We start from the raw sequence: 19,737 nt of genomic DNA, 5'->3' as shown, positions 1-19,737 counted from the left end.
TTATGATCTTCATTCGGAGGTTGTTTAACCTTGAGACTACAGAATTTAAAGCAAGAGTGGACAAATTTTATAATCACATTAAGAAACTTTAATTTTTAAAGGGCTGCATTCAAAAAGAACAATGGAAAATATGTACCTATATTAATTAAAATATTTAAATTACAAAAATAAAGTTGAAATATAATATTAATTATAATTCAGAACAATTGATTTGTCACGATGAAACTACTCTTATATTGTTTTTTTTTTTGTTTTTTCAGAGATCGTTTTTTTTAAATTTCGTATTAGTGTTTTGAACATGGGGTTCTTAACTTTTTGCAAGTGAAGGAGGGACACTTGTGATTATCAAAACATTTCCCTAGGCACACCTTCCCATGTAAATGAGCTTATACAGCAAATAATGCACTGGGCTGTAGATATGTGTTGTGTCAGTTGTAATTGTGAGTTGTGAGACACTTGGGATTGCCTCTGGGAAATAATGAGATCGATCAAGTAGTGAGAGGCTGACACAGAGAAGAGCATTCAACGTTGCTTTCAAATTGTTCTTAGCCTTTGATTTTGTGACAGTCACAATGGAATACCCTAACTAATATAAATATGTGGCGGTAAAAGGCAATATAAATTTGATGGCCGGTTTTGACAGGGAGGTATATTGACTAGAAGCCAGTATCCAGAATGATGCAAGATCTACTTGTGTGAGCTGAAACTTGAGGCTGCTATCTCTTTGATAGTTCCATCAGTTCATTTTTGAACACAATAGTGGACAGCACTATGTCTTCTAAAGTAGGATCCACAGAGAAAGGGCACAAAATCTAATGTTTTCCATTTTGTGTATCCTCTGGTAAGTAATCTGTAAGCTTTCCTGACAATTGAGCCAAAGGTGGAATTATAATTAATGAATAAACTACGGCTGTGCAGCAGCAAGTAACTTACTTCCTATAGGTTTTACCTTTTCACTTAGCTAAATAATAATAAATACAAACCTATTACCACTCTCTCTGGCATACTGGTTGATAACTCCGGGTCTATATCCGGATTTATTGAATATGAAGTAACTTTTAAGTCAGATAATAAAAGGGAACACAAATTCCTACGTCTATACTGGATCTAATGATACTCTTTCGTGAGACGGAGATAAAACACAGATATAAACTCCGGGACTTCTGGATGACTGAAATATGAAGGAGGTTTCTTTTTATGTTGTATGTACCCATGATTCTAACTCTATTTCTGGAAAGAGTATAATTGGATACAGCTTTGAGAAATTATTTCATCAGTTCCATGGATGCATACAATATATTTTTTATGGTTAAATCACTCTCTCGATTCGATGTTCAAGACCGATTCGCTACCTCTTTGAATGTTCTGTATATACTTGTCATATATCCCGTTAAGATTAATTTCCTGATGGGATTATAAGTGTCACATTAGGGATATTGCAGGAGATTCCCGATTAATTAAATACTTATGTAAACATCAATTGATTATGTAATGAAGAAAATAATAGATGTCAAATGATTACTCATGCGCATATGTATACATTCTTATCAGGAGTTTCTAAATTAAACAAGAACAATGATGGCCGTGTAAAGTAAATTTATTTAGAGTATTAACACCCTTTCAACAGATAGGGAAACTTCATTTTCAAGAGATATGGGAGTCTTTAGAGATGAATTTACGTGTCAAAAATTGACGGAAAGGAATGAGGATCCTGGACGATTCACGAGATCTCAGGTAATAATAGTTTCTTAGATTACCCATATTTGTATGTACATACGAGTCCTGTTGTGTCAGTCCATATTTATTAGAACTGGTCCTGAATTCTGTCGGTCCTTTGGACTCTCAGTACAAGAGCTGATTAAAAAATAAGAAAAAATAAAGTTGAGTGACGTCATCAAGCACCAAACTTGATCACTTTTAGGACTGATATGCAGTTCTCAACTGGACGGAACTGCTGCCTTCAGTCATTAATAAGGACTGGCACAGCACCACATACGACTAATTTTGATCCTCATGTCTGTGTCTTCTAGTGGTGCCCCGAGGGAAAATGTAGTAAGTGGTATCTAATCTATAGATGGAGTGTTGCATTGATATTTTTGAGTGCAATACTTGGGCATATTATGCATGTAGTGAGTATTTGGAAAGGAGATGCATGGAAATGGGTTATATTCATGACACAACAGGGAATATGCCTCCTTTGCATTCACTGGATATTTGAGGCCATTCTTGTGACTCAGCGGTACATGAGAGAGAAGCGAGGTTCCTCAGTGGATATCAAGGAGCTACCTCTCTCTCACAAAATCTCCTGGGCCCTTGCCAACATCTCCTTTAACGGAGCCCTCTTCATCACTCTTATTTATTGGGTGATTTTACATGCGGGTAATTTGTCGAATTACATGGATTCTATTGAATTTGTATCTTTACATTTTTCTTTATCATCACCATAGGTGTAGCCGACACATTCGAGTCTGACATTGCAGTTGCTTTTAACTTCTTTATGCATACTGTCAACACCATCTCAGTCATTATTGACTTCTTTATTAGTGATCGTCCCTGGAGGATCCTAGATTTCTATTATACATTTATCTTTGGAACTTGGTATTTAATTTTTAGTATCACATATTGGGCCTTAGGTGGAACTGGATTTTGTCATCTTGATTGTGGGTCAGAGGGGGGAACAGAAGGGGATGTTGGTACGGAGAATTGTGTTACCACGTGTGATCCGTATATTTACCCGATTTTAGACTATGGAAATAAACTAGGGTTGTCAATTGGATTTGCTCTGGGCGGAAACATTTTATTGCCCTTCCTTCATACTTTTTACTTCCTCCTTTATCAATTGAGACTCAAAATCTTTAAGACATTTTTTTCGTAACTTTTGATTTTTTAAAGACTATTTTAGACTCTACGTATTTATTAAAGAAATATTGAAGCTTGATAATGAATTATACAATTAATTAATCTTACATGCATTGAAAATACATAAATTGTAGAAATATTGGTTTCTTAATGAAAGAGGTAAGGAAAAAAAGTGTATCGTCATAGTTGTAAAAAAAAAAGTAACGAAAATGAACGAGGTCACTCTAACAATTTTAATAACGTTTGGAAGAGAACAGTTTAGCTGAAAGCAACCATGAGATGAAGGAAAACAAACTCCACTCTGAGTCTAGCATGTACATTGTACATATATAAACAGGAATGACTAAGATGTCGATCCTCAATTCTACTTCGAATCCAACAAAGACTTATACTTATAACTCCTCAATAAATCCTTAGAGTTACTCTTCGTCTTTCACGCACTAGTGATTACTTTATGTTTATCTGGTCTCTTTTCAAAAATAAAAAAAATATGACAACAGCTTTGGAAAATAAAAAACACTTTTCAGATTGCAACAACAAAAGTATCGCACTCGTTCAGTATCTAAATGTATCGTCATAGTTAGCCTTAGTTTCACACATAGGAATAACTTCAGTCCATTTTTTGGTCCTATCCAAAAATGTTAAAAGATACTTGTCAACATTTGACAGAGGTAAGCGCCCATCAATATCTATGTGAAGTGTTAAAAAATCTTGGAGGATCAGATGAAAACTGAATAGGACCAGACGTCCTTGGGCGAGTTACCGCTTTGTTCTTCTGGCAAGATAGGCACTCCAGGGTCCATTTTTTGATAGTTTCTCTCAAATTAGGCAACGGGAATGAAATGGAGACCTAACGTTAAGTAGCTTTAAAACCTGGATGTAAATGACACTATAGTTCTGAAATTTATTTCCGTCCCAAAACTGATCAGAACACCCCTTCCAAACTTCCTAGTAATAAAAGACGTCGCTTTAAAATACAGTATAAGTGGGTGGTTTGAAGTCTGGCCCTGTAGCACCTCTTCAAGGAGGGAAAACATTTCTAATCCAACTGGAGCTATCAGTCTCGTCAAGGTGTCAGAAACAACCTTCTTTTCTCCGATTTGTTTTTAATTTGACAGTGAAACTCAGACATCAAGGAGAAACATCGAAACTGTTATGCCGCCCACGATGGGTTCCTCGATTCCATTGCCAAACTCAAAGGGCTTGTGGTTGGAAAATATTGTAAAGTCAACACCGTCCAGCTCATTCATGCGACGAAATCCTCAAAGAGGCGGAATCATCTACTTGGCTTCTTTTCGTCCTCTACAATCCCGTATGTCCTGAAAATTGAATCCACTGTAGAGAACCAGATTTCCAAGTCCTCTTCATCGAACTGAGGAAGACGTTCTTCGGTGATTCGAGATTGTACTGATGCCGCTACATCTGGAACAGGCCGCGTTGGAAGATTTGAAGCATTTTCCTCCTACATAGAAGATAACTCTGAAGGAAATTCCTTTGACCTAGTGATTTGAGCATTGACTTCAAATGCTAGGGTCACAATTGAAGAAGTTTACACAAGTTATTTATCTTAATTCTACTAATCTTTATTAGAGGACTTGTATGGGATATATTCACAAGGTATAAACAAGAGGTCCTTCATATTCCCCGATCTTAATCCTAATTATTATTATTCACTCTAGACAAAGGTCGAGGCCTGCAACAAGCCGCACGAGCTGACTTGTCAGAAAACTACATCAGTAAGGTCTGTGCACACTTCAAGAAGAGAGTGGATGCCGTCATTGAGGCTGAGGGAGACCATATTAAATAAAAAATATCGATTTTAGTTATTTCTATCTAACTGGAAATGAACTTAATTTTGTTCTCAGTCTTCACGAACTCGTTCTTAATCAAGTTTGAAACACTATCTTCAGTGTAAACTTAAATATTACGCTTTGGGTACTCATGGATACAAGGGTTCTCGACTTTTCCGAGTTATTCGGTTAATTAGCACTTTGAAGGGTCACGAAAGTAGATGGAAGGTCTCATTTTGATGAAGAAGTTATGAATTTGTCTCTTATGGAGTATTCGGAGGAGGGGAGTGGGTGAGTTCTCTGGGAGTCCATCCGTTGACTGAGAGAGGAGGCCGGAGGAGATCATATCTAATTATGTATGACATTACGACTTTTTCTTATATCTACCATGATCATGACGTATTTTCTCGGTAATCTTATTAAAATTGGGGGCCCTTGTAGGATTGTAGAAATAGATGAATCTAAATTTGGGAAGACTAAATACCCTAGAGGGAGGTACCAGCAAGGTCATTGGGTCTTTGGAGGTGTCGATAGGGACAGTGGGAAATGCTTCATAGTTGAAGTTGAAGATCGTTCAGCGGCAACATTCTTACCACTCATTGCTCAGGATGTTCTACCCGGAACAACTGTCCTTTCTGACTATTGGGCAGCCTATCGCAACCTTAGTAATGAATTAGAAACGGCACACTTAACTATAGTACATATGTATTACTTTGTTTATCCATTAACTGGAGTTCATACTCAGAGGAGTGAGTCTATGTGGAGTCATCTCAAGGGTATGATGCTCAGACAGTTAGGAGTAATGAGTACCTCTAGATAGCTCTTTCAGACATATCTCAACGAGTTTATGTGAAGGAAGCGTCTCAAGGATATTAGTCATTTTTATAGAATTCTTGACGACATTATGAGCCAATATCCGAAATGAGATAATTTCATATTTTTCATTAATTTTTTTAAAGTTCATTCATGCTCATTTTTTTTTCTATTTCATGACTTAATGGATTTGAGGCAATTTATGTTACTCACAAGAATAACAGGTATATCTGAAATATTATTCCTAATTGGATTTGTTCTATAGCTTTGCATCAAAACAAAAACATTTTCTTTTGGAAGGATTGCGAATTAAACGAATTGGAAATTTGGACTGCTTTATAAAATATTTTATCTGTTGTTTTCTATAAATTTTAGTGTTACTTGTTAATTTGTTTTATATTCTTATGATTGCTCTATTTTGTTACATGTTGATTCATTTGTGTTTAATTTTTTGTTACTCCTATATTTTTTGTTAATTGCTAAATATGTTAGTTATTAAATGTTTATATGTTTATTAATAGAATACATTCTTTTCTTTATTTAAGTATGCCCTGTATTTAAGTCTGCGTGAATATGATAAAATTTGACTTGTTCATATCTTTTCAATAAGAAACTTTATTTCAATTACATTATTAATAATCAATATGTTTATTTTTTAGTAATTGCTTATCTACTACCATTATAATATTACAGTACAAACTACTATGATTTTATAATCCTACCTGTAAACTGATTTCAACAATTAGGATCGATAATATCATCACAAAATCAAAGGATAATTAATGTAATATAAGACTTATTATTGGTTATAAATAATGAAGTTTGAATAATTTATTAATATATAGTTCAATTATGCATTGAATATGCATCCTATCCGAGTTCATCGATGTCAAAGAAGAAAAACGCCGCTACGAATTGGCACATTATGACTCCCATGCAAAGTAGTCCTGAAATTAATTGTACTGTCCTGATCATGGTAGATATCAGAAAAAGTCGTAATGCCTTACATAATTATATATGATCTCCTCCGGCCTCCAGTCTCAGTCAACGGATTGACTTTGAGAGAACTCACCCACTCCTACTCCGAATACTCCATAAAAGCCAAATTTACAACTTCTTCATCAAAATGAGACCTTCCATCTACTTTCGTGACCCTTCGAAGGTTAATTAACTGAATAACTCGGAAAAGTTGAGAGTACCCCAACTTGGGGATAGAAAGAGAAAGTATGACATGTGGGCCAACTTATACAGTATACCCCAGTATTTCGACCTCAGGCCTAGTCCGAATTCATATCTAGGGAAGAATTCAATAATGGGTTTCAACTAATTTTGGGCCTTTTTTCTGTTTCTTGAGGGTTGCAAGATAAAAAAAAGTAACGGTGCGAGTTAACATGAGTTTTTTCTTTCTTTTTTTTCTTTTTTAAAAGTGATATGAGGTAGTTATTTACTTTTGACGTAACAAGGTTTTGAACTCATGTTATTTATGCACATAATAATACACATATAAATAGGTAAACTGCCAAAAGGGAATAGCTGTGTATGTACTGTGCAATACATACATGGGTACATCTTTCCCCCTGTATCAGCCCACGCCTTCTTGTTACTACATGCATAAAATAATAAACACACATGTGTACAACAATTCATTCACCCCGGAGAAAGCAGAATGGATAGTTTAGGAGGGCAGCAACTTCTACGAAAGGATGGAAGTGTTGTGGTTGCTGAAAATGCTCTATCCAATAAGGAAATAATTGGGTTTTACTTCTCAGCACATTGGTGTCCCCCATGTCAGGCTTTCACACCCATCTTGGCGGATTTTTATTCGGTAAGAGTTAATATATTTCTTTAGGTATAACACATCAATCAATATTTTTTCGGTCTGACACATATATAGTAAAATTGTTGAAAGACCCAAGGATTTCCCGGTTAGTACTGTCAAAATTTGATTACATTCAGGCCGTGAAGTTAAATTTTTTATTCAACTGTTCATTTAATTGGTCAGATGGAGTTGCACTGATAAAGTATATCCAAATATTATAGTATTACATTTACTCAATCTGACCAAGGAATCTTCTTTGAAGTCCATATAGATAATGAATATTTCCTTCTCAAAGAACAACCGAGTACCGAACCTACGCACATAGAGTTCAAGAGAATAATTTCTCGCGTGCCTGTTGATCATTGAGTTAAGTCATTCCATGCCCGTTATATCAAAGTTATTGTCGTTTTTGTCACCCCAGTTTTTAAACAACTTTCACCACCTGCTGTCCACTCAGCTGACAATCTTCTTGATTCAGACGTGTAGTGGAGGATCCATTTTTTCCATTTTCACATAACGAATCAGAAAGTTATTTTTATTTCTTTAGAAAAGTTCCAAATAGTGTTCTGAATCGTTGATATGTTGTTGTTATGGGTCAAGGCACCCACTTCGAAATCAGCCTAGGTATGCCCAAATTTTCACGTAAAATTGTAAATTGCCTTTTTATATCTTGAAGGTGTCAGCTATCTACTGGAACTTCAATTTATGGTTTTTTGAACAAATTTTATTGACATATCCTATGTTTTTCAAAACAACTGCTAATTTTGGTATCATTGTTGCTTATACGACCACATGCATATTCAGCATACGAATCAATAGTAGTTGATTTTCTTAGTGAAAGAATACCCATAATATTTAAAAATCCACTTTTTGGCTTAAATACAACAATTTAGAGTGTTTGATCGACCCAAGAAATTCCTTTCTCTCCATTGTCTTAAGAATTATAAGACTGGGGTCCCTAAAACGACTGTTACTTTAAAACTAACGCTTAGAATGTCATTAAATGTTGTCACGTACTAGCTTCGGTCTAACCACAAATAACATAAGTTTGTCAATAATGATGGCATATATGTGTCAGAAGAATACTTTTTGAGATATATGGTAGATATTACCTATAATTACATAAGATCGTAAATCAAAGAAGGTATTAAATGAAGTAGTGTATTTTTCTAAGAATTTTTGGTTACTGTTTCTTTCTATAGATATGTATAATTTATGGTTTTAGTTAAAATAATAACGTATATATTTTCATATATAATTATAGGAAAATAAATTTGTATATCTATGTACGTTTTATATCGTGTCTAGTGTCATAAATCAAAAAGCTAAAAGCTTAGCTTTTAGTTATTATATTTAATTGATACAAAAAGATTGTATCCTTTTTTTGTTTCGATTTGTTCAGTACCTAAAGGCGGGTATAAACACATATATCGTGGTGTACTTTCTAAGTGAATATATAAGTACAAACAAATATATATATATATAAAGGATATTTTTGTGAGAGCAACTTTTCTCCTATATCATATATATATAATAAGTTGAGGGGGGGGGGAAGAATATCTTTGATTTTTAAGCCCTATAAATCTTTTTTCTTAAAGAACAGCTTTCTTATTTTGCATCCTTGAACATTTAGAAATAAAAAACTTACAAATAATTATAAAATATCTTTTTACCAAATTTTTTAAGCTATTTTATAAATTAATCCTTATGTATACCTCCACAAAAAATGAGTGACCTCACTTTTTCAATGCAGATATTTTCAAAGTCAGCATTATAAAAGTTATTTAGTTGTTCTATACATTAGTGTATAGAACAAGTTCTAAGCCAGGAGTGAGCAAAACTTTTGGAATGAAAAATCCACCTTAAGAAAATTGATAAGAAAAAGCACAGTTTAAAAAAATATATTTATGTTATTCTAATATAATTACATACTTAGATAAGAAAATAAACAAAAATAAGTAGAATAACGGCAACATTTAAAGAGGCGTATAATATTAACAAAAATGTTTAAATTGCCAAGATGTCAAAATAGAATATTTTAAGAAAATAACAAATAATTTTTACTATGGTATCCAAATCCTATTTTGTAGTCAGCTGATGATTTGTCTACTATTCTTCCACCTTGTTATGATTTTGTTCTAAAAGTTGAATATGAATGAACTCTTTATAAGCTACTTTTAATAACTTTCTACTATAAAATGATGCATGGTTGTATAACTCGGGATAATTGGCTAAGGACCCTATAATTTTAAATCATTTTTATTTCTTTTTGGAGAAGGATAGGTAGTAAGATACAATACAGAAGACTAGGTACTTCATGTTTTTTTTTCCAAATTTTTCCTTTCCCTTTTGCTTGTTGAGGTTGAGAGGGGATCAAAAGTTGATAATGTTCAGAAGAAAAGTTGGCAAAATTATTTATTTATTGCCACAATTAACAATTATATGAACTCAATTTATTATTTTATACAATTATAGCTTTAATTTTGGTCTTGTAACTTTTTTACCGTGGCATTCGAACTGGATTTATACCGGAAGAACCAACATTTCTAATACCTTTATGTTTTGGCAAGGGAAATGTTGTCTCCTAGCTGGCCAGATCTTAATACCTTGAACTACTAGGTATTTGTGGAGTGTCTTCTAGAGAGAGCCTAATAAACGTATATATAGCACTGTTGATACCCTGTCGGCTTCCAATATGGAGGTAGTGGTCAACAAGGACATTAGGGTGGTTTGTTTTCCAACTTTTTCAAATTTCGATTACGGCTAGCTCGGAAAATTTGGGATTTGTTAAGGAAATAACCTACGCAAAGTTTCCTTTTCCTACAATGTCATCTAGTTCAAAGTATGAAGGGAGGCAAAAGTTATTTATTTCGTCAATAAATATTAAACATTACTCATTACTTAGCATTTTTTAACCATGTTATTCTAAACTATAAAAATATTAATAAAGTTTTTTTTCTAAAGCTAATCTGTAGAGCAAAAAGAGAGAATAGCATAAGAAACCTGGATTACCAAATTTGATGATTCAGGTATAATAAATATTTTTATAGTTTAGAATAAGGACTTTCATGCTTAAAAATGCTAAGTTATTGACAAAATAAAGTCAATATAAGCTTTTTTCTCTGATTTTGTTCTAGAGAACAATTTCAGAAAATAACTGTTGAAACACTTTTTATAGATTAAAAAAAAAATGGCTATCAAAATTACTTTATGCAAAAGAACTAAAAATGCCTTTTTAGTATCTATATTAACTAAGTAAAGACTGTTTGCATTTTTTCATCATTTGATCGAATTGGGTGACCTAAAAATGACCTCGTATTTTATATAGGTAATTTTCATACTATAGGACAACTTTTCCGCCTAAACTATAATCGAAATTCGAAAAAAATGAAGATCCCCCCGCTTTAATGGACAAGGACTTCCTCATCAAGACATATTCTATATTCAGGGACAGGTTGGAGGCTGTGGTTGAAGCTTGAGATAGTTGGCTTGACTGATTGACTTCACTATAGATCCCTAAATGTAAAAGCAAAAGATTTGTGCATTAATTTGAGAAATAAGTTGTAATACTCGTCTGCTTACATTTTCAGGTTTTAAAATCCCTATCCAGCATATAAAAAATAAAATTACCTTTGTCTGCCTGATCTGGGTCCGTCCTTGATAGATTGAGTCTCCTCGTACCTCTCAATGGTTCACTTAATGAGCATGGGGTTGACTTCCATGTTCTTCAGGTTCCTCAAGGTAGCTGATCGAGATTTGCCGTTCAGGTACTCTTTTATTATAGCCTCTCTCTTGGATTCCATTTTGATTAACAAAAGTGTTATTTTATGTAAAACTATTTGTTTGGATCTAGTTTCGACGTAGCTAGAGTTTTAACATAATATATCGCAACCTTACATATAATTATATTTTATAAAGTCAATTTAACTGGACTTTCCGTGGACCCTGTACTTAAAATTACAGCGCTGATTATAAGCTCTGCTTTGCTTATTTAATTTTTTTTTTTGCTTTAAATCACTAATTTAAATCATTTAATATCTTTCAAAATTCAATATTGTAATATTTTAAGTTAAAATCTGTGAAATTGTCAATTTTTCAACAAATTGAAAGATCCGTAGAACCCTCCAAATGATTTCCAATGTTAGTATTTCTACTATTTTCGTAATTAATATTTAAAAAAATATTTAAATGGGACATCCTATTGTAAGCATGAGAAATATGTTGGAATGTGGGAATTGCCATCGTAACAAAATATAGAAAGTTTGTTTGTATGATTTTGCTACTTAAGAGGAGGAAAAAAAATGTATATTTATTTTTTTAAATAACATTTTTTTTGCATCATTTTTCACACTTTAATTTGGTTATTATATTTATGTAACTACATACAGTGAAACTTTTGAAAACGAGCAACATTTGTGTTAGAGGAGAAATGTTGGATATCCAAAACTGACGGAGACTTGTTTTTTTTTTTGCTTAAAATTCGATTTAGGTGTTAAATATTGCAATTATAAATTTATATTTTTTAATGTTGGAAATACAATAATTAACATTTAACCTAAAATTTTGTTTTTCGCAAATTGATTTAATTTGATCATCCTTGTTTTATTTGATAAAACATAGACTTATTTTTCAACATGAAACAAATATTTAAGCAAAAGAAAAAAAAACCAATGATTTAAAAAGTTTTCCAAATATAAATAATATTATAAAACCTATCTATATATTTACAATATTGAAGAAACTGACTCTTTTATTTAGGAGCGTTCTTGTTTTAGGTGATTATGATTAGAATCCTATTTTTCATTAAAGAAAATACACACACATAAAATTTATTTGAAAATCGAGTCTACAAAAAAGTTTTAGTTTTTAAGCTATTTAAGTTTTACTTTAGTTCCGCAGGGACTAATTCCTTACAATACTTTTCTTTTTTATTCTTAAACCAAAAGAGCCTTTGAGACGTTGATGGTTCCAGGACTCATTGCCGAAAATAATAAAAAATATATATTTGACAATTATTCATATTGCAATATATCTAATTAATAATTATAATTTCCATTTATTTATTTATTATTTCGAATAGAAACATATATTTCCTAAAAAGTTAATTACAGACAAAAATGTAAATCTAAATAGGTTTCTACAGATTACACATTTATCGTGTATAAGTTGTTGTTTTTTTTAAACTGTTGAAACATTTTTTATTTTTTTGAACCAAAACAATCTTAAAAAGAAAACGAAAAAAGGGATGCAAGAAAAAACAACAACAACAGCCCCACCAATAATACATAACAATAAAAAAAAAAATATTATCTGAAAAATTAGTAAAAAATATCTAATTAAATATACAATCACAACACGCACGATAAAAAGCAAAATTCATTAAGAGCAGCGTGGGCTATATTTCTGTGAAGTTTAATGTTTCCATAATTGGACCTTGCAATCATGTTTTGCAATGGATTTGTATCCAATTCTGAGCGGAAGAGCCAGGTCGTTGAAGTAATATAATTTCCATTTATGCTCCAACAATTTTAAAGAGGGGCACTGAGGATTTGTTGGGGGAGTTATTTGACATATTATTAAAGCAAAGTGGGTCTGTCTATTGACGCCTAATTATCCGGGACAAGGCCCTTACTACCGCTAGTATATTGTACATGAACTTGATTTTTCTTTTTTAATATGATGTGATAAGTTAGGGTGTAGATTAGTCTCTAAAGCGCTCCCTGCCTGAGCTTTGGCAACACGAGCTCATTGTAAACCTCATCTAATTTCACATTCATAATTTTTTTATGTACTTCCTTTTTCTTTTTTTAATATGACGTGCTGACCAGTTGCTACACCTGCTCCTTTTTAAAAATGAATTTTCACAAAGACAATAATAAAAGACTAAAAAAAACTGACAAACTTACGCTGCACATGCACCTTTTTAAAATGAGTTTTCAACTCATATTTTACAAAAATTTATTTAGTATAGAATTGTACAAAATATGAGTTGACCTAAACGCCTATAAGATTTCATTCGTAGTTATGTAGTTATTTGCAATTCCGAATTCTTATATATTACCGGTATTTAACTATTTATATTTAAAAATTAGATCCCCCCCCCGCAAAATTAAGGTACTTTAATCTTTTTTCTAGACTATTTAATATTGATTTTTTTTCCCAAATAATTAATTATTTGAAATTTAATATAATTTTTCAAATTTTTTTTCCAAAAAATTTAATTATCTTTGCTAAAATATGTATTTATTAAAGTTTTTGCCAAAAAAATAATATTCAAATTTTTTTCAAAAAATTTTATTCTAGGAAGCTAAGTTTTGAAATTTTTTGGAGAACAACTGGAGATTTTTGATTTTTTTTAAAATTTAATATTTGGAATTTTTTTGAGAACAACAGGGGATTTTTTTTTTTTTTAATTTAACATTTGAAATTTTGTTCCAAAAAATTATTTTTTTTGGGTACAATTGTGGATTTTGGAAATTTTTCTACAAAAAAATCAATTTTTTGAGAATAGCTGTGGATTTTTAAAAAATAATTCAAAAAATATAATTTTTTGTGAGTAACAGTGGATTTTTGAAATGTTTTGAGAATAACCATGAGTTGATGAAATTTGATTATTTTTTATCAAAAATCATTTTTTGGGAAATTTTTCATATAAATTCAGACACCCCTGATAGGAAAATGGCATCAGGATTTTTTATTAGAAATGCATCGGAATTAGCATAAGGACTTTTTTTTTGGAATCGTCCCATCACTAGTATATTTAAAAAACAAAAAAAACAAAAACAGGCAAACTTTCTTTTACTAATATGAATGTAGCGAACTCTATTTTTTTTACTTCAAAAATTCCCTCTTCAAACTGGTACTGCATGCCTTTTTATCATCAAAATTTAAAACGAGCAAATACCTTACTCCTAAATGCTCGCTATTTGAGCGTCTTGCAATCGAAGAACCCTCACTGTAAATTTAATTTATGTATGCACAATGTACATACATAAATAAAACAAACTTAATATATACATTATTCATATAAGTTATACTCAATATTAAAATTCGTTTTTGTTTTCATTTTTTATAATAAATGAAGAATCTCTAATAGAATGGAAGCATTCACACACTAAATCCTAATGTGAGTATTTTGATCTTCCATTATTATGGAAGATGATGAAAGACGTGGATTATAGTCTCTTCCCTCCTTCTCCAAGATTGATGCTTTTTCATCACTCTGCATAACTATATAATGACATGTCTATGCAGGTATTATCCAAAATGAAAAAGATAATATTTACACGTTCCCTACAAAAAGAGTTATTCTTTGATCCTTTCATTATACCAAAAGGATTCTTACTTTTTTCTCTCCTGCCTTTGTTCTTCTTTCTTTTTTTGTGAGAAAGATTCGTTATTTGCTTGAAGAAGGGAATTTTCGGACGAGTATTCCTTTTTTTAGAACATACTCAGGGCATCCGCAGGATTATATATACATATTTTGGAGGGCGGGGGGAAAGGGGTTGGTTTTTTGATTTTTTTTTGGAAAAAAAAATTAAAATTAAATCTTTTATTTATATTTTGTCGAATAATTTCAATGGTTAAGTCATTTCTTAAAATAGGGGTATGCATCCAAATTATTCTCTGAGTTGAGCCCCAAACTGGAGAGATTAAAGATGTAATCTTGTTCGTCAGATTAGTTCCCATCATAAGCCAAACGTACAGTTCTCAGTTCCTTATACTTCTTCTCCGTTCTACTGCAGGATTTCTTGAATATTTCGGGAGGACCTATACCGGATTTAGGTCTTTTCATGGCTTTGATATAATTCTTAAAAAATAAAAACCATTAAGGCTTCTTCTAAAATAGATTTTTGAACTAGTTGCAGACTTGCTATAGCCTTTTATAAAATTAAAGGTATTGCCAAATTGTTATAAAAGTCAACTCTTATTGGAAGGATGAATCTTTCCAAAAAGAGATTATTTTGTTGATGGAGGTCCGAATTTCGTTCCAGTTATCTTTATAAATATCATTGCTATTCCATTTTTTCCCCAAGATTTCCACTATTCTTCTAACTTTACAACTTCCGACTTTAAGATCCTCTTCAGGCTTCCAAGAGTCTCAAAGTACAAAAGAGGTCTTATTTTTATTCACAGCTAATCATGTTTTTTCTTGAAAGTTCCGAAAATAATTCAGTAGGACTTTTATTCTTGTAATTAGCTGAGACTCAGTATTCGCCTCTACAGTTAAAGTTACATCATCAGCATACAAATCAATAATATGCTGAGATCCCTCAAACTTAACTCCAAAGCCTCTGTACCTCTTTGTAACACCTAAAAAGAGTTACTCGATTGCAGCTATGAAAAGAAGTGGAACCGAGGGGCATCCCTGAGGATAGCTCTTTTTTAAGATGATTGGCTGACTTTCTAGTCCATCTAATGAGATTGTCGAACTGCCGTTATATAGCAATGCACGTACGGGGTTAAAAAACTTTTTTACAGATCTAAGAATTTGCCTATGTGAAGCAGAGTCGAAAGCTTTGCAAAAGTCTATTGCTATTATTGCTCCAAACTTCTTCCTACTTTCTACAATGTGAATTACAGCTGGAATATTGCGCGAAATATCTGAAAATTTCCTATTCTTTAAAATCCTTTTTGTTCTATCCCAATTTTTTTTGTTGAGGATTGATTGCATCTGGAGAGCCTCCCTGAACTGCTCAGCCTGATACCTTACTGCCTCAATGTTTTTATCCTACTCTTCCATCTGGCCTCTGCCCATAATTTCAGAGTGATTCTCACATGTTCAGGAGGACGTCTTCCATATGGGCGGAGGCTGAGAAGAGCTTGAATAACTTTGTCAAATGCTGAAAGTAGTTAATGGCAGCTTACAAGCTTATTGCAGCATCAGCTACAACCAGATTTAATGCGAGTTCAGCTGAAGCAACCTTGCCTGAACACCTTTTTTCCTGCACCTTCATATTCACCCCATTGTCATAAGAATGGCCTCTGCAATCCTCAAATGAGAAGTTAGTTCGTCTAGCTTTTTCAGGATTAGAGATGACAAATGTTCCCCTGTCGACTGCTCTGCAATAATAAAGCCCAAGAAAAGCTCCTTAACTTGGGGTATGTCTTCTTGTGATACGATCCGGACTATGACAGAGAGCTGTTTTTTATGATTCAGATCAGAAGTACAATCCAAAATGATTGAGAAATATTTGGACAATTTGCTCAATTATTTTAGAACTGATGGATTCAATCACAAAATTTGGATTCTTTTGCAGAATTTACATGACTGCCAGTTCATTTGTCCACCCTTCTGATATCCTGCTTCATCATAGGATCAAATTTTGCCAATAACTCAACTTCTTTCACAAAATTCCCATTGCCTAGATTGTTCAATGTGTCTGTGGAACCCCTAAAAGCCATGTTCCTCAACGTTAACGACTGAATTTTTGCCTCCAATCGATGTAAAACATAACACCACCTTCTTTTCTCTGCCTCTGCAAGTTTTATCCCTTGTTTATCAACTGTGAGTCCTTTACAAGACGGACCTCCAAGGCCTTCAATGTTGCCGTGTTAGCATTATGCTCCTGGCTATCCTGATGGACCTTCAACAAGTGACCTGCATTTTTCCGATCTAATTTTTCGTCAAGATTGACTACCTTATTTAGAAACTAGTATATGCATATGTATTGGCACCCTCAAGGTTTCGGTTATTCCCATGGTAAGTTCTTGATATTTCTTGCATTTCTTTCATCTGAGTCTCGAATATCACTTTTAATATGTTTTTACTCAAAAAAGAAGACCAAGAGAGTCGAGACCTTCTTTCATCTGAGTACTTTAAATCTTCACTTGAGAATATTTTTAAATGTGATGAACTACCTTACTGCTCAGCATTGTCTAGGATGGCTAAGACTGAAGAAATTGTGTTCCCGTCAAAGAAAGGATTGCTCAATTTTTTAAGCAAGGCAGTTGATACAAATCAATTTCCAAGAAATTGGATAATCTTAAATCAACTGTTGGCAATATAGTCTATAAATAAGGAGAAGTTTGTAATCGTAAAAAAACTGGTCAGCCATCAAAACTATCTCCTCATTGGCACAGAAAAGTGAGCAGGGAAGTCAAAATTAACAGCAGAACCAATACCAAGGTGATTTTAGATGATTTGGAGGAGAATGAGATTGTTGTTTCGCGAAGAACGATATTTAAAATGCCTCACAAAGAAGGATATCATAGGAAACGTACAAGAAAGACACCATCCCTTAAACCTCGACACCTTAGATCAAGATTAAAGTTTTCCAAAGAAGACTTGGAGAAGGACATGACATTCTTCTCAATAGTATTGCGGTCAAATGAAACAAAAATCGAGCTTTTTGGTCACAGCTCTATCTAGTTCGTTTCGAGGAAATCGGGGGAGGCCTTCTCTCCTCGTAACACGATACCTACAGTAAAACATGCTGGTGGATCTATCATGCTTTGGAGCTGTTTACTAAAGGTTCTTGAAGGTTTGTCAGAGTAAATGGAAAGATGAAAAAAGAAGATTAAATCAATATTTTAGACTAAAATTTCAAATCCTCCACAAAATTTTTTGTCCTGGGTCTATTCTGATATTCCAACATAAGAATTACTCAAATCATTCCAGCGAATTTGCATCCTCGTGGCTGGCTTCAAAGGAGTAAGATTAAGGTTTTAGACTGGTGAGGTAGCGCCGTGGCATGAGCATGATTCTTTCTCAATTACTGTTGGAGTCCCAGGACTGATCGCCTTATTAGTCTTTTTTCCCCGTCCCTTTCAAACTTTTTTTAGCAGTCCAATCTTTTTTACCGTTAAACGGTCCTAAGGACTGATACATCAGTCTTTCAGTGATACGGCCCTTGTTATCTACTTATTTTCTTCACTCTCACCTAGGATTGAAGAAAATAAGAACTAAGAAAATGATGAACCATAGCTAGAACGTATAATAATACGTTCTATCTTGTCACTTTCAAAGAGGTTATGAATTATGATGTGACTTCAACGACTCAAATGATGGAGTTGTTACAAAATACGTCATTTCAGCTGTTGTACTTTCTACAAAAGACCAATAAGTACCTGTTCTAGGACTGACAAATTTTATTAGGATCGGACTGACAGGTTTTTTAGAACGATTCTAAACTAATCTCAATTAATGCTTCATATTATTGAGTATTCATTCAAGGAAAGAATAAGTACATAGTAATATAATATGTAAAAGGGAATATTTATAATAGGATTTTCAGCTTCCGTTTCCTTGTAATATAAAAATGTTACCTTTATGCATACATATTAATATCGAATACAGATTATTTATTCATTTAATAAACATTTATTTAGTTACGTATTTCTCAACAAAGTTATGAAATGTCCTTCAGGCATTTCAAAGTGAATGTTTTATGTGAATAAGTCGTAATATAATCAAATTTAAATGTATATAATATTTATAAAAAATGTTGAATCCTTTTTTTCACAATTTTTCAATAGACATAATATGACAATTGTACATATTATGAAGTGATTTAACATAAAAGCAATCTGGAACAAAATCAAAAAAGGGCACATTCAAAAACCAAGTTGGGTTAAGATCTAAGACCCCGTTTATCCTGGTTGGGGCCTTCAATTAAAAACAAGTAGATTTGAATAAAATGACAAGATGGCATAAGTGACGTTTTTTGAAAAAAATTGAAACATTAAATTAAAGTTCAATTATTAATTTTTCAATTAAAAAGCAAAAATTCCTTTGTTTGGGGGAGGGGGGGGGGCTACTGCTCCAGAGCCTACCTTCTGTAGACTCCCCTGCATTATGTTTTATTTATTCGGCTCTAATAATCAATCGGGCCCCTCTCTAATCCCTATAGAATCAGCCTTGATAATCTGGACTCTATTTTAACACAAATCATTCTTGCTTTCTCATGTGTTGACAGGTCACACATTATGATTACTTAATATCTATAACATATGATATATTTTCCTTTTATTCCAGGATCTCATCAAGGAAGAAGAGCCTTTCGAAATCATTTTTGTCAGCTCGGATCGTGGACCTGAAGAAATGAAGGCTTATCTCAAAGAATGTCATGGAGATTGGCTATCGGTTCAACATGGGGCTGCATTGGCTGAGTATTTTTGATTCTAATTGTTTATGTAAATGTAAGTTTGAGCTAATTTCTCCCATTTATTTGCAGTCAACTCAAGAAAAAGTACAATATCACGGGTATTCCGTCTCTCATCATTGTTACAAAAGATGGGTCCCTTATCACGACGGGTGGGCGGCTGGAAGTTACTGAGAAAGGACCGACTGTATTCCAAAATTGGCTTACTGTATCCAAATAAGATATATATTTAGATTTAGTATGTTAAGAATATATAATACTTGTTGTAGTACACGGCATTGTCCTGAGTTATTAGTTGTCTACAAAAATACGAACTTTGCTTGAATAATATAGAAGATAACTCTCTCTGAAA

The 19,737-nt window shown here is 32.8% G+C and overlaps 2 protein-coding genes across 2 annotated transcripts; both read left to right on the top strand.

Annotated features, from left to right (window-relative positions):
• Positions 1–1,576: 1,576 nt before the first annotated feature.
• Positions 1,577–2,996, top strand: LOC121114407 (protein rolling stone). Its single transcript, XM_040708365.1, has 3 exons — positions 1,577–1,734; positions 2,031–2,379; positions 2,448–2,996. The coding sequence occupies exons 1-3, from the start codon at positions 1,654–1,656 to the stop codon at positions 2,873–2,875; spliced, it is 858 nt and encodes a 285-aa protein (XP_040564299.1). The 5' UTR covers positions 1,577–1,653; the 3' UTR covers positions 2,876–2,996.
• Positions 2,997–7,109: 4,113 nt separating this feature from the next.
• Positions 7,110–19,737, top strand: LOC121114410 (nucleoredoxin-like protein 2). The gene is made up of 3 exons (XM_040708366.2): positions 7,110–7,287; positions 19,259–19,392; positions 19,458–19,737. Exons 1-3 carry the CDS (start codon positions 7,129–7,131, stop codon positions 19,603–19,605), a joined length of 441 nt encoding a protein of 146 aa, XP_040564300.1. The 5' UTR covers positions 7,110–7,128; the 3' UTR covers positions 19,606–19,737.

The sequence above is a fragment of the Lepeophtheirus salmonis genome, chromosome 3, assembly GCF_016086655.4.
Source record: "Lepeophtheirus salmonis chromosome 3, UVic_Lsal_1.4, whole genome shotgun sequence".
NCBI classification, from domain to species: domain Eukaryota; kingdom Metazoa; phylum Arthropoda; class Copepoda; order Siphonostomatoida; family Caligidae; genus Lepeophtheirus; species Lepeophtheirus salmonis.
Note: the sequence above shows the minus strand (reverse complement) of the source record. Positions and strands in the feature narration are given on the sequence as shown.